The following is a 26300-nucleotide window of genomic DNA, read 5'->3' as shown; positions in this document are numbered from 1 at the left end:
GAGCTAGAACACATGGGATATCTGAACTGGCTAGGTTTGTTGAGTGTCACATTTGACTGTATGTTAGAAATATGGCTAAGTCAAAAGGTTAAGAGAATATATTATCACCTTCACAAACAAGGAACAGGATTCAAAAAGATAGCGAAGGTACTAAATGTTCATAGAGACACTGTTGGAAACATAGTTTGCAAGTTCAAAGTTAAAGGGACAGTGGTTACACTATCTGGACGGGGCAAAAAAAGGACTGCTGCAACCAGATTTCTGAGAAGGCAGGTTCAGAAAAACCCTTGCGTGACTGCAAAAGACCTTAAGCAAGACTTGGTGGCAACAGGCACTGAGGTTTCAGCTTACACAGTATGGCGCGTACTAAACACATGCTGTTTCCATGCCAGAACTCCAAGACGAACACCACTATTGACCCAAAAGTACAGGAAAAGCCGGTTCCAATTTGTTCAAAATCATATAAATAAGCCACAGAAGTTTTAGGATTCTGTTCTGTTCTCCAACAAAACTCTGGATCAGCGGTATGTCTGGATGAAGAAGAATGAAGCATATGCTGAAAAGAACACTCTGCCTACAGTTAAGCACGTTGGTGGCTTAGTGATGCTCTGGGGCTGCTTTGCATCCTCCGGCACTGGAAACCTGCAGCGTGGAGAAGGCAAGATGGATTCATTGAAGTATCATGAAATCCTTGGAGAAAACGTCATGCCATCAGTGAAGCTTGGGCATCATTGGACCTTCCAACAGCACAATGATCCCAAGCATACCTCAAATTCCTGTGACCAAAGATTATACAGTGACCATCACAGTCACCTGACTTGAACCCCATAGAAAATCTCTGGTGAGATTTGAAGAAGGCTGTTGTCACACGCAAACCAAGAATATCACTGAACTGGAGGCCATTGGGCTAAGATTCCTCAGAAACACTGCCAGAAGCTGGTGTCTGGTTATAGATATCATTTGGTCATAACAGCAAAAGGGTGTTCTGCTAAGTACTAAAGATGCTTGCCATGAATGGGTTGAATAATTTTGAGACTGCAGAAGTCATTAAAGCTGCATTTTCTGTTGAATTTGGGGAAACCACTTGAAACATTTGTTGTGTTGAGCTATTTCAGTTAGTTTTGTTTGATTTGTTAGTTGCAAACAGCTGAAAGTCTGTAAATTTTGCCAATAAACCTGATTTGCAGTGGTTAATTATCAATTTAAGCACTGCCTGTTAGAAATATAGCACATATCAATTTCCCTGATTGTTTTGTATTATTGCAACTATACAAATAGATCTGTGTGTAAAATTAAATGTTATCACTTTTTTCCCCATGAGCCTAAGTGAAAAATGCAAATAATATCTTTATAAAACCAAATGACATGACAAATAGTCTCTAGTTTCTCTTTTTTAGCAGTAATTTAACATCTTTATTATAATGTAATGTGCTGCAATAGAGACAGAAAAATGAGAAATGTGGGCAAGAGGGAGCATGAGATGATTCTCAAACGATATTCATGACTCCCAATAAATTACCTCTGACATTACGCCTGATATATATGAAACTCATTGAAAGTGTCAAAGTGTTCTCATTTTTCAGACTTTTTAGACAGCTATCAGAGGTTTATCTGTGGCCACATAATAGAGCCCAATGCTTGGGAAATTGACAAGTGGAGAAATTCCTCAAAAAAGTGCTGTCAGTTATTCCGAATGGTCTTCAATATATATATATATATATATATATATATATAAGGAAGTAGAAATAAAAATGTATTGGTTGAAGGAAGGTAACCACAGGGGGACTGATATCTGCTGATTTATACTGTATAAAATGCTTCCGACACCATCCTCCTTTCAATTTAGACCTTGGAGGTGAAATGAAATATTTTATTTTGTTTTGTTCCTTCCTCACAGGCATTATGATGGAAACAGATTCCTGTTTAGATCCAGGGATCCCGGTGAATGGGAAAAGGCACGGGAACAATTTTGCCATCGGCTCAAGAGTGACGTTCAGCTGCGATAAAGGCTATACTCTGAGCGATGAGGAGCCCATTGTGTGTGAGAGGAACCATCAGTGGAACCATGCGCTGCCTAGCTGTGACGGTAGGCAATTCTCGGTAGACCAAATTCTGGTCATGTACAAGAGGAACCGCTCCACCCAACCACCTAATGTAAAAACGTCTAAAAATTGGACCCTGGTGTCAGCTTGCAGTGTATGCTTTGAGCACCCAGGTCTTCAGTTTCCTTTGGTGGAGACTTTGGAGCCCCTTGACAATCTGGGGCCTTAGGTCACTGGCCCGGTCCATAAACTAGCCCTGCTGGGCTGCATTACATTTTTATCTGAGGGGAAAGGGTAAGCCTTCTTAACACTCCTCCGAGATTTGAGTTCATACATTTTTGATTAGAGGAGAGGTGACTGGCGTGCACTGTTTTATAGATAACCTTAAACGGTGGGAGGTAGGACAGGGAAGCGGGAACAAATAATGGAAGTCCTTAAGAGCTCTATAAAGCTGTTTATCTCATTTGTTTCTTGATTGCAGGGATTGAAAGTAAACAAAGTGTTTTCCAGTAAGAGCAATCAGGCTGTTGCCAGTCTGTTCCAGAATTCCCAATGTCCTCTAATATCTGCGTCTTATCAGCTCCGTGCATTTGCTTGAACAGACTTTGATTCTGCCTGATGGTCTCTCATCAGAGCCTGACCTTCATTACAGACAGGACAGATACTCCCCATTTGTTTGCGGGAATGTAAATACATGCTCATGAAAGATTACACATTTCCTTACTGTCAGACTGATGTGTTATTATTAAATGGAGAGCTCAGACTTAAAATTCTGATTAAATGAGACACATTCAGAGCCATTATAAAATTCAGATCAATGTACTTTATTGACCCTATAAAGCCTACTGTATAAAATTTGATATGCAAATTTACTACATGCCTTATGCCATCTGATTTACGTTTTAAGCAAGTAAATGGCCTTTTAGTATATTTCTAATAACATGCACCTTCAGAATGTGGTACTACAGGTTGTCTTTTTGCTGTGAAATCTTGAATGATTTTCATTACAATCTTTTAGAATTGTATCTCTTATTTTGGTCAAATAAATCTCAGTTTGGGCCTCTCAATAAAAAATATTTTTTATCTTCGAGTGTGAGCTCCTATGGAAACTTGTTTCCTCCATGGAATAAAACAATTTAAAACAATTTAAAAGTCCAATTCTGAGAAAAATAGACTGACTTTTTTGACTTTACAACACTCAATTGCGACTTCATATTATGCAATTCTGACTTTATACCTTGCAATTGCAAGTTTAAATCACACAATTCAGAATGTGAGAAGTAAACTTTCAATTGTGAGAAAAACAAGTAATAAAAACTCAGTGAGTGTTTTAGCGCAATTTTCTCACGTCATGGGATCACAACACTAAGAGATAGTAAATGAAAGAGAAAATAAGTTGCTCGAGAATATAACTTTCTCTTGAAATTCAAATGAACTTTCTGAAATCAAATCAGCAATGGATAATAAAAAAGGCACAATCACTTGACTAGGTGAACATCATTTTTTTTATTAGCTCATTATTTTTTACATCTTTTTTGTGCGTTCCCGAGATTAGACCTTCCTTAACATAATCCCGAAAACCCGAAGTCTCTAGGTGGTCTGGTTGAGGAGTAGATAGAAGTGCAAGATTGGTGCGCACAGACAGAACAAATCATGAGTTAACAATCGCAATTTTGTCCAGTGGAAAATTGCGCTAAAAAGTCATAATTGTGTAAAAAGTCACAATTACCTTTAGTTTTTGTTCTATGGTGGAAACAAGCTTCCATAATATTCTCCTTTATTATTCTATTGAAAAAATCCTACAAATTGAATTAGTCAGAATTTGTCGTTTGATGAAGAGATTTAATGGGCTGTTTAAGGACAAAATGCTGAGGCTCAATAATGTGTGTCCTGTCATAACCTGTGTTGTATGATATATTTTGATGAAATCAGGACGATGAGCATGGCTCAAGGACGTATTCAATATTCTGTTATGATAGTCTGTCTTACAGCTCTGGTGCTTCAAGAAAAAAAAAAAAAGCTTTTTTTTTTTTACTGTCTCCACTGACAGACGTTCTCCTGTTGGAAAATTGTCTCAGTTGTTACATCTCCTTTTGATCTTCTTGCAAGTATTTATGTTGTATGCGATGTCAACCTCTTATTATTTAGTGTATCGTTAAACCCTGCTGCTTTTCATGTACAAACATGTCTATTTCCATGTTTTGTTTTGCATCCATCATCTTGTACTTTCACTATAAAAAGCCTGGGAAGTTGTATTATATGGAAGTTTTATTATATGTATTTATTTATGGAAGAAGTATTTTACATGTTCTGGATATTGTTTGCCAAGTGTGACCCAGATATCTGCATCAACTTCATCTGGACTTATATTTTAACCGTTGTTGATTGTTATTATTTGAGCAATGAAGCATGTATAGCAACACCCTGGCAACCATCCAAAACATATTAACAACCATATAGCAAAATGCTGAAACCACTCACTACTTCTTAGAAATTCAAACATGAGTTCTTCTTGTTATTGTATTTCCAGCTTTATGTGGGGGCTATATCTACGGAAAAACCGGAACGGTTCTTTCTCCTGGTTTTCCAGATTTCTACCCAAACTCGCTGAACTGCACTTGGACGGTAGAAGTGTCTCATGGGAAAGGTAATACCAAAGAACAGGTTATAGGCGCGAGAGCCATACAAACCATTGACTGATAACAGTTTGAAGCACATTGATTTTACCCATGAGGTTCCTTTCTGTGCCCTTTGAAATTACCCTTGATAACGAATTTAAGATACCTTTCACATTTCTGTACATTTTATTACTCAGCACCATGTCGGGCAAATGCGATTCTATTTCGATCAGTATTACGTTCTCTCTGAAGGCTTCTCAGTGGGTTGTGAGGTTGAAACAGAGATTTTGCTTGTGACTGACGGCCCTAATCTCATCTGAAACTCCCCAGGAGTGCAGCTTCTCTTCCACACGTTCCACCTGGAAGACTCCCATGATTACCTGCTCATTACCGAGGACGGCAGCTTCGTTGAGCCGGTGGCCAGGCTCACAGGCTCCGTCCTGCCGCCCTCCATCAAAGCTGGCCTGTTTGGCAACTTCAGCGTCCAGCTACGCTTCGTCTCGGACTTCTCCATGTCATACGAGGGCTTCAATATCACCTTCTCTGGTGGGGGCATCGCTCATTCTGTTCATTATGGTGTGCTTGAAGGCACTGTTGTCATGGTGCTTACTCTAACCCATGCTTTGCTAAGCAGTCTGGAGGTTTAAGAGTTATTATGACTTTGTACCACAGAGTACAGCCTGGAGCCGTGCGAGGACCCAGGAGTACCAGCATACAGCAGGAGGGTGGGCTTCCAGTTCGGGGTTGGCGACTCGCTGGCCTTTTCCTGTTTTGCGGGCTACCGTCTGGAAGGCGAGAGTAAGATCACTTGCTTGGGTGGAGGGCGGAGAGTATGGAGTGCAGCCCTGCCCAGGTGTGTGGGTAGGTGGTCATATGATTTCATTTATTATTCTCAAACATCATAGTGTTTATTTAAGTGGTAATTAAACTAAATCTCATCATTTTATGTCAATCCGCTGAAAGACTAGTTAATCACAATGCTCAAGCTTCAAACAGTCCATGAAGATGTCTAAAATAATCCATATGAATCAAGCAATTTAATACATGTCTTCTGAAGAGACACGTTTGCTTTGTATTATTATTATTATTATTATTATTATTATATGTATTATATGGTATAAGTATTAAATGGAATACTTGTACTGCCTTTATGTACTTTTGGAAACTTGAAAATATTGATTACACATACAATATTAAGGTTGAGAATTCAGAATTAGCATGACCAAAAAGTCTATTTAAGACTAAAATATTATTACTGTAATAAGAATGAACTTGTGAGTGAAATGTAAAATGCAGTAAACACATTCGGAGCAGAATGTTCTTATTCTGTTACTCTGAAAAAGTAATTCATTGTTAATGACCTGGAATTAAGTGGAATCGGAATTTCTTATGATTTATTTTCTTAATAAAGTATTTTAAGTGTCTACATAAATATACTTATGCACCCGGTTTCACAGAGAAGGTTTAAGCCCAGTAAAATATGTCAGTGCCATTGTTTTGTCTCAAGATGCACACCAGTAATGTTATGAATAATGTTATGAGTAATGCATAGATATTTAAAATGCAGATTTCAACTATTGAGTCATCAATTTGCAGTGCTTTAAATCAGTAATTTCTAGTGTGCTGGCATTTTAATATTGGTCAGGCTAATTTGGCCATAAAATAAAAGGGAGGGAGAACTAGAGTGAAATTTTAGCCATTGCATATTTTTAGAAATCTGGTCTCTGCCTTTCATCCTAAATTGAGTCCATTTTACTGGGCCTCAAATTCATTATTTAAATGCTCGGACTATTCCCCCATCTTATTAATGTTTTATTTATAGTGGAACTTGACACAGTAAATTTTCGCATTGTAGGGTGAAAGACTTTCAGAGATGTACCCTGCTATAATAAATGAATTAAAATTGATCAGATTGCAGATTGCAATCTTTCTTCTGTGGCTGTTAATTGTTTAAGGCCATGGATATTTGTGGACAGAGTTAAAAACGCTGACAAAATAATTAGTTGTAATTGTGCAGTCCTCCTGTCAGACCGGGTTTTAATAGTGGTTAATCGCTGTGGAGTAATAAGAGCTTGTGAGTGTGCCTTTAATTGGTCTGGTGAACACAACAAACATTAGCCTGGAGAGGTTAGGATTATAGTAGCTACAAAAGTTGATAAAGGGTTGATATGGAAATTCTAATTGAAATAAATTATCTCCACTTTTTGAAAGCCTCCATACCAGAGTTTCCCAATCAAAAAGCATGATATTTAATTATAAAGTGAAGGGGGAGGGATAGACACCTTATTTCATATACACTACCGTTCAAAAGTTTGGGGTCAGTAAGATTTTTAATGTTTTTAAAATAAGTATCTTCTGCTCACCAAGGCTGCATTTATTTGATTAAAAATACAAACAAAAACAGTTATATTGTGAAATATGATTCCAATTTAAAACAGCTGTTTTCTATGTGAATATACAGTAAAGTGTAATTTATTCCTGTGATCAAAGCTGAATTTTCAGCATCATTACTCCAGTCTTCAGTGTCACATGATCCTTCAGAAATCATTCTAATATGATGATTTGATGCTCAAGAAACATTTATGATTATTATCAATGTTGAAAACAGTTATTTACATTTTTATTTCATGATGCTATGATGAATAGAAAGTTCAAAAGAACAGCATTTATCTGAAATCTAAAGCTTTTGTAACATTATACATTACCGTTCAAAAGTTTGGGATCAGTAAGCAATTTAATTTTATTTTTGGGGGAAAGAAATAAAATAAATCAATACTTTTATTCATCAAGGATGAGTTAAACTGATCAAAAGTTACAGTAAAGACATTTATAATGTTAGAAAATATTCTATTTTAAATAAATGCTGTTCTTTTGAACTTTCTATTCATCAAAGAATTTTGAAAAAAATGTTTTCAAAATTGATAATAATAATGAATGTTTCTTGAGCATCAAATCATCATATTAGAATGATTTCTGAAGGATCATGTGACACTGAAGACTGGAGTAATGATGCTGAAAATTCAGCTTTGATCACAGGAATACATTACAGTTTAAAATATATTAAAATTGAAAACAGTCATTTTAAATTGTCATAATATTTCACAATATTACTGTTTTTTTTTTTTTTTTTTTTAATCAAATAAAAGCAGCCTTGGTGAGCAGAAGATACTTCTTTTAAAAACATAAAAAAATCTTAAAATATTTATATATATGATTAATTTATTGCATTAACATTGAATTCATGTATTCATTGCATGCAACTACATGTCAACTTATTCTAACCCTAATCCTACCTGTCTACTAATACTCTACTTACACTCTAATGAGAGTTAGTAGACATGTAGATGCAACGTTACTTAGTCAACTGAATGTGTTAAAGGGACCATCAAAATAAAGTGAATCCGACCAGACTAATTCTTTATACTTCATGTCTTCTGACACACACACACACACACACACACACACACACATGCCAACACGCACAAAACCACCTTCCTTTTAGAATCAATTCTCTCAGTAGTTTGTCTCTGAGGAGAACTGATACCGTTTTTAAAAGTCTGGATACCAGGAGGCCATTGCTGGAGAGTTTTATTTTAAGTTGCTGAGCTCAAGGTCTTGAAGCAACATCTGCTTATATACTTACAGAGTTGCTGGTGCAGAATATTAAACAGAAAGACATCTGATACTAACACAGCAGTGAGCTTTTGTGACCAGCAACTAGCTAATGCACAAAGGCCTCTCTGTTAATTAGTATTCCTCTGAAGTTGTTCTTGCGGTGATTCATCAAAATGACAAATACTTAATCTACCGGTACAAAACCTTGGCCTAAAATTGGCCTATCTGTAGGAAATAGAGTAGCAGCTGTCAGGGCACTACAGGCTTCAAGGCAACCCAACTTATTTGTGACCGACCCCTACTTTTCTGCAGCCACGTGCTACTTTAATAAGTTAAATTAGATATTTGCACTTTTGACCCTCAGTAAACATTTGGCTTCTCACCTATTTCTTTATTTTCAATCTCTCTTTCCCATCCATACTTCTGGATTTGCCTAGCCGAGTGTGGCGCTACTTCTGTGGGCAGTCAGGGTGTACTACTGTCCCCCAATTACCCATTAAATTACGACAACAACCACGAGTGCATCTACCGCATTGAGACTGACAGAGGCAAGGGCATTCAAATCACAGCCGCCAACTTCCAGCTTCACGAAGGAGATTTCCTCAAGGTAAGAGCGACCAACATAAGTCATTTTATATCACTGTGCATTATTTTATACATAGGTTTGTCAACGTGTATATATATATATATATATATATATATATATATATATATATATATATATATATATATATATCGTTTATATTTTAAATAATTGTGAGGTCATGCATTTTGGATCAGCCGTTGAATTAAATTACATCTAAGTTAATAACTACTTTTGTAGTGTAATGACTACTTTTCAGTTGAATTCTTTTTTAAAGTGGTCATTTGTGACGTTACAAACACAAAGCAGAGTTGCATGAAGTTTGATGAAGTTCGGCGATTGCAACACCTCTGCAACACTGTTAACATGTAACAGTTTGTAATCCATGAGAGACCAGCAAATGGGATTTGGAGACACCATTAACTATTCATAGATTAATTTACGTTACAGTGCTCAAGGCACATGTACCATCACAGAAGAAAGATGGTCCCTTAAGACCAATAAGGCCACTAATTAAGTCACAAATGAAGGGTAAGAATGAGGTGCTTTAGCAATTCCGAACACATACATTTTGTCACAGTTACAGTGATTCTGCTGCATTTAATCATCAGAATATTGTTTGTTAGCATTTTGGGATATTTGAAGTGAATCTGTCAGTAAATTAGCTTTTAGACTATATAAACTCACTGCCCGGCCAAAAAAAAAAAAAGAAAAAAAAAAAAAAAAGAGCTGTTTGGATTTAATTAGGAAAATACTTAACCAGTCTAGGACTGGATCATTATTGCTGTGATTATTGTTTATAGCATGTTATATGTTTTGGAACAGATCTTTTAACCCCAATTGATGGAGTAAGTAGCTTTTCATTTCTTAAACAACCATTTAGGAAGTGGATCATGGCCATATTCCAGGATGACAATGCCATATTCAGGTTCAAATTGTGAAAGAATGGTTGGGAGGGAGCATGAAGAATCATTTTCACACACTTTGGCACCTCTGAGTCTAGACCTTAAATGCATTGAAAGTCTCTGGGATGTGCTGGAAACTTTAAAGAGTGCTTGACTCTTGCATTATCGTTACAAGATCTTGACTAAAAATGTATGCTCCTCTTGATGGAAATAACATCACAACATTTATTTCCATCAAGAGGTGCGTCAATTATTGGCAAGATTACAAGAAAACCGTTTTGCCCTCATTAATAATAATATTGATTGGTTTTGGCCATTTTAAACTATATCAGGTGCATCATTGCAGACAATCAGCGAAAGCAATGTCAGTCCTTAGACCAGTGTCCCATTCTGCATTGAATCACATGATATTTTCCATTAAAGCTTGAAACTGTGTCCTCCACAACAGAAAGTGGAAAACTGCTGCTTGACATTGATTTATGACCTTTAATATTTTTCCCTATGCTGCAGTGTTTCCTGCGCTCTCTTCGCAGGGTTATTGTTTCAAAATATATGCAATTTTGAAAAGCAATTGTATAATTCAATGCAGACACCAAAAGTCATCATTTTGAGATAAAAAAAATAAAAAAATAAACACTTGTTTTTGTATTTTATAACAGACGGCTATATCATAAGTACAAGCAATTCTGAGACTGACTGGCTGCAAAACAAAACATTCCTGTATCTTTTAGTCTTTGTTTTTGTTTTTCATAGGTTTATGATGGTCAAGATAGCTCATCAAGACTCCTGGGCAATTTCACAAAAAGTGACATGTCTCAAGCCATCCTCAACAGCACATCCAACCATCTCTGGATGGAGTTTAACAGTAATGGTACCGGTACCAGCAAAGGATTCAAGCTATCATATAGTAGTAAGTTGAACAAAATGTCAATAAAGGCTCCATCTTAATATCATGCACTGAATCCTGAGACACGGCTATAGAAGTGCACAAACAAGGAATTTTTTTGAATGATTCTTTTAAGTATGTCTAATGGTATTCACATATGTTTGGGTGAAACTTGCTTCTTGTTTTTTTTTTGTTTTTTTTACCCATCACTTAGTCAATATGCTGACACTGTCCGATTGAAAAATGTCACATTTATTATACATTTTGACAATTCTAGCATTCACTTTGATTAAGAATGAATTGAGTATATGGTTTCAAACTGATTTTCAGCTCAGTCTATTGAATTGTCACCCCTGTGTGACAGTAATTTGATGGCTGACTGCTGACAATCATATTTTGCACATCACGCATGAACTAGATGCAGTAGCCAAACAAAGGTTGTTGTTTTTTACCTATGATGGTTGTGAAGCAGAAAATAGAAGCACAATTATGAAACACACAAACATTTGTTTTATTATATTAGTGAGGACATCGCTAAGACTTCCATTGATTTTATATCAGGTTAATAATATTTTCCTTATTGCCTAACCCAGCCCCTATCCCTAAACCTACCCATCACAGAAACAAGTGCAAAACACTAGATTTAAATAAATAAATGTTTTAGTCGATTTGTAACTAGTGAGGACCAGTAAAATGTTCTAGTTGGTTTTCATAATATTTCACTATGTAAGTGTATTTGGCCCTCACAAGTATAGCCAAACCTACACACACACACACAAACACACACACACACACACACACACACACACACACACACACACACACACACACACACACACACACACACACACACACACACACACATACACACACACACACACACACACACACAAACACACACACACAAACACACACACACACACACACACACACACACACACCCATGCACACACAAATATAACACACACTTAAATCTCTGTCACTACATTTTGACTCTAAATTCATTTTGACTCTAAATTCATTTAAAAAGAAGAATACTACTGCTGTAATTAGAAGAAAGTATAAGTAGAAACAAAGACAGAAAAGACACAGCATGTGCAAGATATTACAGTTTTAATTGCTGGTCAGAGACAGTCTGATAATATCCTCGTTACCCACTTCTCATTATTTCCTCGTTAAGACTTCCACCATCTTCCCAGCTAAATAAAGGAGACTAGTAAATGTATTAAAGAGTGGCACATCAGGTCTATTGTTTTCAGATACATTTTTTGAAAAGGCTGTCCTGCATTGAAAACATGCATTAACAAAACAGAAACTGGAAGAATGGACAACATGTTTAAAAAGGTTGATCTTTGCTGGTATTAATTTGAGGCGGGCTCCTGGGGGCTGCATAGGTAACTGTTTTGAGCAGGTGTATCATTTATTGCACCGCCTTTATGTCATTATTAAGCAAGAGGCCAATCCAGCCTGCCAGGGGGTTGATTTCATGTGGCCAGATGTCTTTTTACTGTTCAAATTGGCTTACCTTGATCCTGCCCCTCTAACAGGTTTTGACCTTGTCAAATGTGAGGAGCCGGGGACACCTAATTACGGCTACAAAATCCAAGATGACGGCCATTTTGCAGACACGTACGTGCTGTACAGTTGCAATCCTGGATACACACTGCATGGAAGCAGCACACTGACATGCCTCAGTGGAGACCGTAGGGTGTGGGACAAACCACTTCCATCTTGTATTGGTGAGTTCACCACATCAACAATTACACAAATGAATTAGCTCCGATGATATGAAGACCCTAAACCTTGTATGTATGGTTTTCTAAAAAATTTTGATATCAAATGTTGGTCTTGTTGCAATTTACAAGTTGTTCTTTTCACATTTGATCTTTCAAGTGAATGTTTTCCCTTTCACTATTAAATGTTTGTCAGGGAAGGGTTTGAGTTCCTGTCCTTCCATGAAAACCTGTCAAAGAGCCTCTTAATTGGTTGTCAACATTTGAGCAGGTGAAAAATCCAGTATACTGGAAAAGATGAGCGTCAAAACAAACCTTCGTTAAATAGTGGCATGAAATGAATTAAATTATTATTGAAAATCGAAGATACAGGTATGGAAAATAAAATTATAATTAAATAAGAATGATCTTCAATTTACCTCAAAATGACTCTTTTGCCAATGAATGCAACGACTTAATGGATCAGGAAAATTTGACAGTGTTAAGTGATAAACAAGTGTTTAGTAAAGTGCTGTGGCGGTTTATCTAGTGTTAGGCAGTTTAGCCTGAGGGGCTTTTAGTCCTGTTGTACACATATTTTGCTTGGATTTATTTCTTCTGTGGTTCATCAAATTTGATGATGAAGATGATCAGTTGCACCATCCTCTGCCCTCTCCAACTCATGTAACAGATTGTAATCCAAGAAAGATCAGCAAAGAGAATTTGATTAATAATTCATAGATTAATTTACGTTGCAGTGCTCAAGGCACATGTACCATCACAGAAGAAAGGTGGTGAAGTTTGATCATGTTTCCCAAAGCTGATATTATATTCAGTATTTCAGTATGAAGACCATCAGAACTCTCTCTTGGTTTATATAAACCAGTAGGATATTGTTCACGCTGTGACTTCTGGTGAACCTGGTAAGATACAACACTCCCATTGACTCTGTGGAGGATTCATAAGATTTGCAAAGACTGATGACTTTAGACATATAAACTAGGGCTGTCAAACGATTAATCGCGATTAATCGCATCCAAAATAAAAGTTTGTGTTTACATAATATATGTGTGTGTATGGAGTATAATTATTTTATATATATAAATACACACACATGCATATATATTTAAGAAAAATGTGTTATTTATATATAAAATATTTATATATAATATAAATTGTATATAATATAAATATATATACACAGTATATACATGCAAATATTTCTTAAATATATACATGCATGTGTGTGTATTTATATATAGAAAATAATTATACACCGTACACACACATATATTATGTAAAAACAAAATTTATTTTGGATGCGATTAATCGCGATTAATCGTTTGACAGCCCTAATATAAACACAACATTTTACAACAATATCACAATATACAGTATATCTTACAATATAACAATATACAGTATATCTTAAAATAGCTATTTTTACTTTGTTTGTTATTATAACAAGAAAACAAGTTTTTTAGGTAGGCTACAGTAGGTCTACATAACAGTAGCATTCAAGTACAGTAAGAAATACAAGATAAATTAAATCAAAAATAAAACACTGCATGGTCTTTACTGTATAAATTAAATATGCACTGACTCTTATTAAAGCTATTAAAGTTATTCAGGTTTTTAGGATACTCACTAAGGCAAGCATTTTGTGTGTATTTGAACATTCAGTCGAAGACGGTTTTCTGTGTGCATGTTTTTGGGTGTGTGCCAAGACAGCACAAGTAGCATATTGAGTTCTTTTTCGCTGCTTATTGTGCTCAATAACTCATTTTAACATCAAGCAGGTATCATTAAATTTCTCATTCATCCAGTCATTTCTTTATTACTCTAACAAATCAATAACTTTAAGCAGTACTGCCTTGTGGAGATATATTTACTTACCACAATATAAATGATAGCAAAACCTCTATCGATTGAGACTTTATTACATCGTTATATCACCCATATCATGGTAACACTATGGTGTTCGGTAACACTTTCTATGAAGCCTGTATTTATAATGCATTATAAGGGTATTCTCAATGCTTTATAGTACATGCATAATGCCTTATAAACAACATTATAATATAAACAAAAGGAATCGCCGGTGCAGCACAGATGTCTACTGATTAAAATATTTATTTAAGGTGCATAACAATAAATGACTAACGTTTCGATGTGGTTACATCTTCATCAGAGTGGGCACTTGCCCTTTAATGATTGTTTTATGAGTGTGACACCTTGGTTCAGAGGGATGTACTTTTTTGGGTGGCCAACGCCCCCTTAATCACACCTGTTGATGATCCTTATTAATGGCTTCATTGCTCATTCTCTCCAAGGACTCTGATGAAGATGTAACCACATCGAAACGTTAGTCATTTATTGTTATGCACCTTAAATAAATATTTTAATCAGTATACATCTGTGCTGCACCGGCGATTCCTTTTGTTTGAATTGTTTTGTCCTGCCCTGGTTGCACCGGATTGTTTGTGGATTACAGAAGCGCAGAGAACTCTCTTTTCAACATTATAATATGTTGCATCGTCTGATAAATAATCATAACAGTTACAATACATTATAATATTTACCTATTTGTGGTTATTTTTACTTTTAAGAGTACAATGTATTATAACACCAGATGAAGCCGATAACACTTTCTATGAAGCCTACATTTATAATGCATCATAAGGTTATTCTTAATTCATTATAATACATGGATAATGCCTTATAAATAACCTTATAATGTGTTGTATCATCTCATGAATAATCATAACAACAGTTATAATACTTACCTGCTTATTAGATTTGCTAAAGCCTTGTAAATTTGCAGTTTTATGAATAAAACATGATTTGCATTGTGAATGTATGTTCCTTTGTACTTTTCCACACAACTTAAGGGACATGTCTTATAACCACTTCATGATATCTTACGGCTGTTTAAAAGAAGACTCAACTTTTGTTACTTTACTTAAAGCAGACCACATTATAAAGTGCTTTAAATGTTTAGTATGTATGTTGTAGTATGATACTGTGCAGATCTTAAGTAAACAATGTCAAGATATGAGACTTGGGAAAGTAAAAAAATATGAAACTATGGGATATATAATCCAATATAACTTAAGTTGATAAAATTATGTTCACTGTGTGTTATAAATCATCATACTCTTAATAGTTATAACCACAAATAGGTAAGTAAGTATTATGTTGTTACGATTATTCATGACATGAAAACACATTATAAGATTGTTTGTAAGGAATTATGCGTGTATTATCATGCATTAAGAATACCCTTATTATGCATTATAAATACTGGCTTTACACTGTAGAAAGTGTTAAATTATGTTCTTTAAAGCACATTACCAGTCAAACATTTGGATACAATATGTTTCTCATGAACAAAAAAGGGCTGTATATTTATGCAAATAAAAATTGTGCCTATCTATAAATACAAAACTAAATGTTTTTTGCAGATGGGTGAGTTGGAATGGATAATGACAAAAAGCAGTCAACAAATGCCCAGCATACTTGTGAACTCTCTCAAGACTGTTTAAAAAGCCTCGCAGAATACACCTCATAAAGTTAAATGAGTGAGAGTTTACAGGGCTGGAATCTAGATAATAAAGAAGCTCAAATATAACACAGGTTTCCCCTTTTTTGTTGTTGTTATTTTGATGACTACTAAATGTGGAAAATAGTCATAATAAAGAAGGTATAATAATAAAGTAACCGTCCAAACATTTGACCTTGAAATATCCTGTAAATACTGTAGTACATTAATTGAGGATCTACATATCAAGTACCCAGGTATTTCCATTTGATACCATTACTGAACTATGGTACCACCACAGAATGTGCTGTGTGACTGAAGACCATGTCATAAGATCAGAATAGTAGTAGAGAATAGTATAGCGAATATATCAATAAAGCAAAGCGCAATACTTTGCATACAGTACAACACAGAACAGATCCACAATGAAATTATATATTAAACATCTACAGATTCTTTATCTCAAATAAATGTAGTTGTTTATGGTGTTGAACTCTATGACTTACTGGAAATCTGGAAATTCATAAGGTGTAGCAGTGCATCAGGCTGGTATACTGAGTGTGAACCGAATGCGAGAGTGTCTTCATACTGTAATTCTCTGTAAAGAGACTCAACTTCAGTGATTACATGAGAGACCCAAGTGCAAATAAAGTGCTGAGGGGGATGGAGAAAGGCTCTCCCACTGTGGTTAGGATGAGGAAAATGTCCCATGATTACTCTGCAAGCCCAGAGCGGTGTACTGAAGATTTTTGGCTTTTAGTATGAATATGTTAGCCTTACTGTTATCTATAAGCTACTCTGCTCCAAAACAATGTCAACATTCCTATTTGGACGATACAAGCATTCAAAAATAACAGTCTCTCACTTCCACCAGAATAGATAAACGATTTTGATGACATCACTCTGCACTTCATCTTGCCATCAGATTTTCTGTCTATTTTTTTGATTTTCTCTAGAATCTAAAGCATCCTGCCCATCATAAATAGACGCTGAAGCTGCGGCTAAAATCGGTATGGGGATAGGGCATTCAGACAGTGTAAATATGCTTTCCATTGGGGCGAATTAAGTCTGGTTTCACATTAATGGCATGCAAACCGCCACAGCTCCGGTCCAGAGACACGTTAGCACAGAGCGAATCAAATGCGCGAGTCGTCGCATACCAGAAAATGTATAGGACCCATTTTAATTCTGCACAGAATTCTAAATTTTAAAGTGATATGGAGGAGATTAGGAGGAGAAACGGTTACAGATTAGGAGGAAACTGCTTTATAACTGCTGATGAAACGCTATTGGCTATTTAAAAAAAAAAAAAAGGGGCAGGAGCTGTTCGATATGTCTCACCCTGTCTTCCTGTTTCAGTGGAAATTACATCAACTTATTGAATAATGCTGCACATTTCAAGGCACTTCAGTGGCCTTTAAAATGGAGAATATTGCCTTCAGTTTACATAGTTTGCTTTTATTTGAATTAGTCAACATAATAAAACCCATTTTCTATTTTCTCTGCTGTCTACATAGTATACGTAATGGCTAAAAATACCCATAGTATACTAATAATTACATTTCAATGCAGCATTGTTTAAATGGTCACATTTGGATTATACTCTGATGTTAAAGTTTTAAAATCTCATTTTGCTTACAATGAGTATGTAGCATTTAAGATGTAACCTTCAGCTATGATGGCATAGGAATTTTTGCATAGAGACTTCCGATTGGGCTTCATCTTAGATTTATTTGCATACTGAATTGTGATTGGTCTCATATTAATCGATCGTGTAGTAGTTTGATTTGTATGACAGTGACAAAGCAGCACTGATGTGGCATTTAATTACACACAAAGTAGCATAAAATGTAGCCTAAGCATACCTAAAACTTGATTTATTGTTATGTGGCTTTGCAAGCACTTATATTTCTTTCTGGAAATGCAAATCTAGTTAAAGACCTTAATTCCTTGTGTGTGTGTGTGTGTGTGTGTAGCCGAGTGCGGAGGACACATTAGCGGCGCCACATCTGGAAGGATTCTGTCACCTGGTTACCCAGCCCCTTATGACAACAACCTTCACTGCACCTGGTCCATCGAGGCGGACACGGGCAAAACCATCAGGTACGAAAACCCGTGGTTGCAAACCACATTATGTTTTTACCTCCCCTCCATTAATTTCCATATAATTCCCATACAACCTATAAAGGAGCATGGTGATTGCATTTCACCCTGCTGTGTGGCCTACCACTGGCTGGCATCTGTTCCTACAAGTGCATTACCGTTACACAGAGGGGGAGGGTTAGTGAAAGGGCAAAAAGAATAGAGACACAAAAAGCGATAAGCCAGTTAAGCCTTCAAAAACGAAGCAAAACTCAGGTAAGCCAATTCAGTTGATCCGTTTAAAGAGAAGATGGCTTATGAAGAGCAGATAACAGGAGGAATTGTAAGAGTGGGATGTAATTCACACCATCAGGCTTGAGTCATTTCATTTGCGTGCTGCAGGTGTTTCAACTATTTCTATACATACAGGGTCTAAAATGATTGCTCACCAAGCACCAAATGCCAGTCAAAATTGACTTTGGCACTCTGTGAGTATGTGAGTGGAGTTGAGCAACAGCAATTTCCCCTTCTCGCTCGAAGCATCTGTAATCACTCCGCTACAACTCTACTCCGTCTCTCACTCCCCGCTCACAGGTGAAAGAAACCCCTCTGTGACTTCTCTCCGTTGCATACATTTGCACAGTAACTGCTCCACAAGTTCTCTCTGTATGTGTTTTATCGTCTTAGCTCAAGATGCATTACATGAAATCATGTTTGCGTAATTCTGTACAGTTGCGGGGGTGTTGCATTAGTATGATGACATGGTTGTTCACAATTTTCAAAAGACTGCACTGAGAGGAGAGAATGATGTTTTACCCACCTTCAGATTTTATTTTCACATGTTAAAGGAACACTTCATGTTTTTTTTTTCTTGTCACAACTTCTTCAATTTTAAGTCTGACACTCACCTTTTTGTTTTCTTTTTAAATTATGAAGTAAATTTACTGTATATAAACAGTTTATAATCAACAATTTATGTATAAATGACAATGTATTTAAACAATTTATTCATAGTCCTTTTATATTATTGTCATTATTGAGTTGTTATTTTCATACCTATATTAGTTAGGTACACACTACAGTTCCACTGTTAGCAAAAAGGACGCTGCTAGTGAATGAAATGTCACTTCTGAGAGGTGTGGAGATATTTGAATGTGTTTGCGGAGAGCAGAACTCATGGTTGTCCACCCACACTTCCCACAGAGACAGTCATTGTTGTGACTTAAGTTGATCAGTGCTGTGTTTACATGCCAGCTGCAGTGCTGCGCTTGGAGGTCAAGGAGGTCAGGCTACAGTCGTGTTGAGTGTAAATAATATAAATCCCAGTGGCTCAGTAAAGGAATACATTTATTCTGAAGGCCTTTTGCTGTTTTTATATATATATATATATATATATATGCTTTCTTTGCATTCAGCAAGCAATTTTTATTTTAAAAGATGATCCAAACATATCAAAAAGGTCATATTGTGAGGAATCAAGTGTCTTTTGAAACATAAGATGTTTAGAACTCAAAAACTTGTCTTTCTGCAAAACAAGGCTATTTATTAAAGCTACATACAAACAAAAAAAGAATAAAATAACACAATTATATTAATGTGAAAACGCCAAATAATACATCTTCCAGACCATGGGCCCTATTTTAACGATCTGAAACGCAAGTGTCAAGCGCAAAGCGCAAGTAACTTTGTGGGCGGGTCTTGGGCGCTGTTGCTATTTTCCCGGCGGGATAAATGACTCTTGCGCCCGGCGCAAATCTAAAAGGGGTTGGTCTGAAGTAGCTTCATTATTCATAGGTGTGGTTTGGGTGTAACGTAAAAAATAAACCAATCAGAGCGTCATCTCACATTCCCTTTAAGAGCAGGCGCGCTTGTTCTAAAGCGGATTCCTATTATAACGGCGGATTTGCCAGACGCACGCGAGGAGCGGTTCACAGCAGAGGAGACCGACGTTCTCGTCAGGGACGTTGGGGATGGAGAAACACACCCAAATTAACTTCGGTTAAACAGGCGTATGATAATTTGGGTAAATGTGTAAGCTAGATGTATGCTTTTATAATAAACTATCTATCTATCTATCTATCTATCTATCTATCTATCTATCTATCTATCTATCTATCTATCTATCTATCTATCTATCTATCTATCTATCTATCTATCTATCTATCTATCTATCTATCTATCTATCTATCTATCTATCTATCTATCTATCTATCTATCTATCTATCTATCGTAATAATGTATGATTTGCAAAAATGATAACTGCTGCGTCTGTGTGTAGATGAGAGAATCAAAGTGTATGCGCATTGTGCACACGCTACATTGATTAAGGCCAAGCATGCGCCCTTAAAATAGCATATGAATAACATGCGCAACGCGCCACTGACTTTAAACTGTTTTTTTTTTCGGTCAGTGGCGGAATTGTTTTCTAAACCTGTAAAATAGCATGAGGGAACGTTTGCGCCGCAACACGCCTCCTCTTTGTGCTGAACCGCCCCGGGGAGCGCAAGTGTATTTCTTAGTTAACCGACGTGCGTCTGTGGAGGGAAAAGTCCGCTTTGCGCGGGTGCAAAATAGGAATGATACATGCGTCGGTGTACAAAGTCAATTGCGCTGGGTGCAAGATAGGGCCCGATATCTTTACCAAAATACACTTTGATAAACCTATAATAATGATTTATATTTTAGAGCTTTCGGGGCGGATCATTTCATATCCATACACAGAGAAAAATAGCTCCGTCTGAGGGGTAGTGCAAAGCTGAAAGCTTTGATGAAGATGATCATTAAAAATAGCAAACCTCCAGGGAATCATGGGTTGTAAAGACAAGAAAGAAAATAAGTATTTAATTGTCCATCCACACTGATAAATTGTCCAATATTGGTGCCTCAAGCCACATTCAAGGACCATAGCTGAAACACAACCAACATTCTTATTTTTAACTACTACAGTTGCATAATGTACTGTAGCTTTAATTATACATTATGAATTAATTTGTTATATCCTATCTTTGCAAAGTTCTGGACTTCTTATTTGACAAAATTTGAACATGTATTTTAGTTTACATGTATTTTGTGCTTATAATATGGATGCAATGTGTTTGAATGTCTTGGAAAGAAAATGCAACAAAATGTAATATTCTCACTATATTTGACCTTTCCAGCCTCCACTTCATAGTCTTTGACACAGAGGTGGACCATGACATTCTGAAGGTTTGGGACGGACCAGCAGAGAGTGGCATTCTGCTGAAAGAGTGGAGTGGGTCGCTTTTACCCGAAGACACTCACAGCACTTTCAACATCCTCACGCTTCAGTTTGACAGCGATTACTTCATTAGCAAGTCCGGTTTCTCCATCCAGTTCTCTAGTATGTATCAGCTTCTTCTTGGCTGTGCATAGCATTCTAGCATATTTCTCTTACTATCTTTGCATTATGCATACTGTGCACTGTACACTAATGTTCATTATGAATGGTAACTGGAATACCTGGATGAGCACAATTACTGCAAGATAATACCTAGCCCATCACTTAAAACAAAAATCCATCCTTCTGTCTTTTTAAATATCCGTGTTAATAGAGCATGTTAATAGAGCCGTTTAGTGAAGCTGATTGCTGTAGTTTACGTCCAACTTAGGCGTGTGGTCTTCCTTCATTTTTAATTTGAAGCTGCTGGCAATTTTGTTGGTGATCAAATATTTAATATCTCTACTCTCCATAATTAAGGTAGTTGGTACATTTTCAGCAGTAACAGTTCAAAAAACGATTGTATAATTTACATCTCTACGATGATTGGTTGATATATCAAGTGAGGCTAGCCTCCTCTGCGATGTATTTTTCTCAACACCTAACCTCTGAAAATGAAATACTCGATGGTGAATGACTATTTTTTTTTGGCTGTTTTTTACCAACGGAGGCAGAAGTCTTGAGCTATGGTTTTTGCTTCCCATTCCCTTTCTCTATCCCATCAGACTTGCCAGACAGTTTTCCGAACAATTGTAATTAAATCGGCAGATTCGGCACGTTCGGGGAAGAGCAGCTCTGGTAATACTGTATGGTGTTACAGTGGTGAAATTACAAACAATACACATTCTGAGACATGAAATTAATATGTGGGAATGTTATTAACATTAAATTATCCATTTTCCTTCTCAAAATCTTGGATAGTCTGTGCCTCCCTTGCCATCCTGACGAGCTGCCACTCTATGTTTGCCAAAATGTGTAGTGTAACGTATCAGCATACCAATTCTTTCTCTCTCTTTTTTATTAAATCAAAAATATAGAATAATTGTGTTTTCAAAATTGTAAGTTTATCATCTAATAAATAAAATAGCCAGCAGTGTATTGTAGAGTGTAGGCTGTGCAGTATGCAGTAAGTAGTAAGCTATTGTTGTAACACAGCCTTTTTGTCTTGTTAATGTCTTTAGATCCCTCTGTACTTGTAGGCTATTTATGCAATTTGAAGTGGTTTTGATGATTGATGAAATATAATTCAATTAAAATCTCCATAAACATGAATTTAACTCCATCATATAAGTGGGATGCTGTGCACCTTGGCACATTTAGTCGAGAGCAGAGGTCTGTTTTCTCATGAATAAGTGATTTTCTGCTCTCTCTAATGTCTCACTGATTCACAGCTGATTCAAAATTAATATTTTTTATTTCAGCTACAGTTGCCATGACCTGCAACGACCCAGGGACCCCTCAAAATGGAACACGCTACGGAGACAGCAGGGAGCCTGGCGACACCATTTCCTTTCAGTGTGACCCTGGGTACAAGATTCAAGGAGTGTCTGAAATCACTTGTGTTCAGCTCAACAGCCGCTTTTTCTGGCAGCCGGACCCACCCACCTGCATCGGTGAGATCTGACTCCACTGCGTCCTTCCATACCACAGTAAAAACTGATGTGCTATCGAACACTTTTATTTTAAAAGTAAAATAGAAATAGAAATGATGTCTGTCAATGCAATACGTTAATTTAGAGTTTAGAGTGATTAATTACAGAACAAAAAAAACATTGCTGTTGATACTAATAGAAAGTCTGGTTTTGTTATTTGTATCATATTGTATCATTGACATGATACCAAACTACTGGCATTTATGACAATGGTAACACCATACATTATATATATATATATATATACAGTGTGTGCATAATTACTGTATAATGCAAGTTGATAATCTGATCATATATATTTTTTACAAGCACATTTTACCAATTACAAACCACATTAACCTTAATAACTACTATTCATTTTGTATTTAATCATTTATAAGTGATACGTAATTGTTAAGGAAGGCTAGAAGTGAAAAACGCCTTATATTCAGGTGTGCATAATTATTAAGCAGATTTTCTTTTACAGTTAAAATGGGCCAAACAACATATTTTACTCACACAGAAAAGTAAAAAATTATTAAATGCTCATGAGAAGGATCCAATACTAATGCAATACTAGAAATTGAAAAATGAAGGCATTACCAATGGACAGCAAAACACTCATTGGTGAACAGGATCATACAAAAACAGGTCATGTTAAAGCAATAGTTCACTTCAAAATGAAAATTCTGTCCACATTTACTCCTCCTCAAGTTGTTTCAAACCTGTATGAGTGTATTTCTTCTGCTGAACACAAAGGAAAATATTTTGAAGAATTTCGGTAACCAGACAGTTGATGGACCCCATTAACTTCCAAAGTAGGAAAAAAAATAGTCAGTGGGGTACATCAGCTGTTTGGTTACCGACATTCTTCAAAATATCATCTTTTGTGTTCAGCAGAAGAAAGAAATCCATACAGGTTTGGGGGTGAGCAAATTATGACAGAATTTTGTCTGAGTTAAATCTCTTTTTTGGCCCATTTTACCTGTGAAGGAAAACCTGCTTAATAATTATGCACACCTGAATATAAGACGTTTTTCACTTCCAGCCTTCCTTAACAATTATATATCACTTATAAATGATTAAATGCAAAATAGATAGTAGTTATTAAGATTGATGTGGTTTGGAATTGGTAAGTGTGCTCGAGAAAAAAACATGATCAGAATATCAACTTGCATAATAATTATGAACGCACATGCATATATATATATATATATATATATATATATATATATATATATATATATATATATATATATATATATATATATACTGTATATATATCACTTCTCATCACCTGCACAATACCATCCCAACAGCAAGAGTGGCTTAGGGGCGACTCAGAGCCTGGATTTGAACCCAATTAAACATCTCTGGAGAAACTTGAAAATGGCTATCCACTGACAGTCTCCATCTAACCTGACAGTACTGAATTTCGCAAGTCAGTAAATATTAAAATCGAGAACCATCACTCTACCATTGTAACAACACTGTTTTTTTTTGTAACTCTACTCGGTTGTCCACTACCAATCATAAAGTCATCGCACCATAAAACTGTTTTTAGAGTTAATGTCTGCATTGAGTGGTCTTCTTGTAGTTATTTAAGAAATATGCATGTTGGCTCAGCATTATAGGGAAAAGTATAGCTGTCTCACTCACTGCATTACACAGTTGCTTTTATATTATTACTATGACCTTCTCTCAGACCTCCAGTATTTTTTCTGCTTCTTATTCTTTCTTTCTTTTTTTTCCCTCCAGTGTCCCTATTGACTTTTTTGATGTCATGCTTTAATATTTCCATGAAATTCTACAAGGTCATATAGCGCACAATTGCCAGGTTCAGGAAGTAAAAATCACATTCATCTTCTTTGAAGAGAGAAATTGATTTTTAATGATAATGTTTAAACCATTCAAGACAGACCTAGTGTGAGCTCTGAGATTGTTACGGGGTGATATATGCTTTTGTACCTTCATTAAGAGAGAGAAAAGAACAATTTATTTGCTGAATTCCCAGTGTAATGCACCATTACCCATAATTCTAAAGTGAAATCCAATCTGAAAAGGGTGTTTACAAGGAAGCAGGAATTAGAATATGAATCTACAATGATCTGCTCACTCCCATAAATTTTTATATTTGTATATATTTTACTATTTTTTCATACACCGATAATCCATCATATTTTATACAATGGCCATTTTCTTCAGTCAGTAGTTTTATAGTGTATTGCCATTTTTTCAGTCTTTTGCAATGCTTCATGGGACATAGTTCATTCCATCATAAAAGACAAATTACCCTATTTTAATAATCTAAGTGCATGGTCTAAAGCGCACAGGGCAAGTGCACTTAGGGTGTGTTTGAATCCACTTTTGGTAGTTTAACGACGGGAAAAATGGTCTGCGCGCATGGCTTATGGTCTAAAAGGGTTGTCCCTATTCTCTTAATGAGTAATCGGTGTGTTTTGAGTGTAACGTGAAATAAACCAATCAGAGTCTCATCTCCCATTCCCTTTAAAAGCCAGTTGGGCTCGCACCATGGCGGATTCGCTATTTACATGGCAGAATTTGCAAGCGGAAAAACTGAACGCTTCTCCAGAGAGGAAACGGATCGGCTCATGCGCGAGGTTAAAGCGTGAAAGCAGCCCATCTACAGGACAAGCCGGATTCCAACTTATCTATATGCACACAATAATAATCTTTTACATTGTAATCATTTTATTTTTTTAATATTTGGCATGTTTGTGAGCTGCTGTGATCCCTTTGTGTGTAATAAGCAGAGTGTACGCACGTTGTGCACCCTCCTATAGGCGCATATTACTAATGCACCCTTTAAATAACAAAAAACAAATACTGCGCCAATGACTTTAGACCAGGTTTCAGTTGGTCAATGGCGCAGTCTATTTCAGTTGCCTGAGAATAGTAACGCACCAACAATGCTCCTGAACACTCCTCGTTTTCAGACCAGCAGCCCATGGGCCTATAAATGGATGCAAATTAATTTGCTATTTAAACAACATGGCGCAGGACGTGAAAATGATAACTGTTTCGGGCTTTATTTCAGTTTATATTTTATTTTATTACAATCTTAGTTTCACTTTTTGTTCTATACAATTTTTTTTTTTATGTTGTGATCTCAGAGCTCATTGATCTGGTTCATGACATACATGTTTTTTCATGATTTTTTTGTTGTTGTTGTTTTGCTTATGGGAAAAATATTTCCAGAACCAATGCCAATATATATATTTGTATATGTATGTATATATTTTATTTCTTTTTGTTTGTGTGTTCAGTCAATATAGTCAATATATTAATGCTTTTGTTCTCCAAACAAGACATACCCTTCATATCTAGAAATCTCTTAGATGGCTTGGTAATGAAGTCCTGCCTGAGCTCATTTACAATTAATCTTACATGTATTGGTTATTATTATTATTTAATGTTTTGGCATGT

The 26300-nt window shown here is 36.1% G+C and overlaps 1 protein-coding gene across 1 annotated transcript in view; it reads left to right on the top strand.

The window, feature by feature from the left end:
- Window positions 1–26300, top strand: part of LOC307148928 (CUB and sushi domain-containing protein 1) — an 838966-nt gene that overhangs the window by 646382 nt on the left and 166284 nt on the right. The window contains exons 18-27 of the mRNA XM_079854872.1: window positions 1898–2086; window positions 4573–4689; window positions 4991–5206; window positions 5333–5521; window positions 8713–8882; window positions 10517–10673; window positions 12197–12388; window positions 17879–18005; window positions 21143–21345; window positions 22644–22835. Of these exons, the coding sequence (XP_079710998.1) occupies window positions 1898–2086; window positions 4573–4689; window positions 4991–5206; window positions 5333–5521; window positions 8713–8882; window positions 10517–10673; window positions 12197–12388; window positions 17879–18005; window positions 21143–21345; window positions 22644–22835 (1752 nt within the window). The remainder of the gene's footprint in view (window positions 1–1897; window positions 2087–4572; window positions 4690–4990; window positions 5207–5332; window positions 5522–8712; window positions 8883–10516; window positions 10674–12196; window positions 12389–17878; window positions 18006–21142; window positions 21346–22643; window positions 22836–26300) is intronic.

Source organism: Squalius cephalus, assembly GCF_949319135.1.
Source record: "Squalius cephalus genome assembly, chromosome: 21".
Classification (NCBI taxonomy): Eukaryota; Metazoa; Chordata; class Actinopteri; order Cypriniformes; family Leuciscidae; genus Squalius; species Squalius cephalus.
Note: the sequence above shows the minus strand (reverse complement) of the source record. Positions and strands in the feature narration are given on the sequence as shown.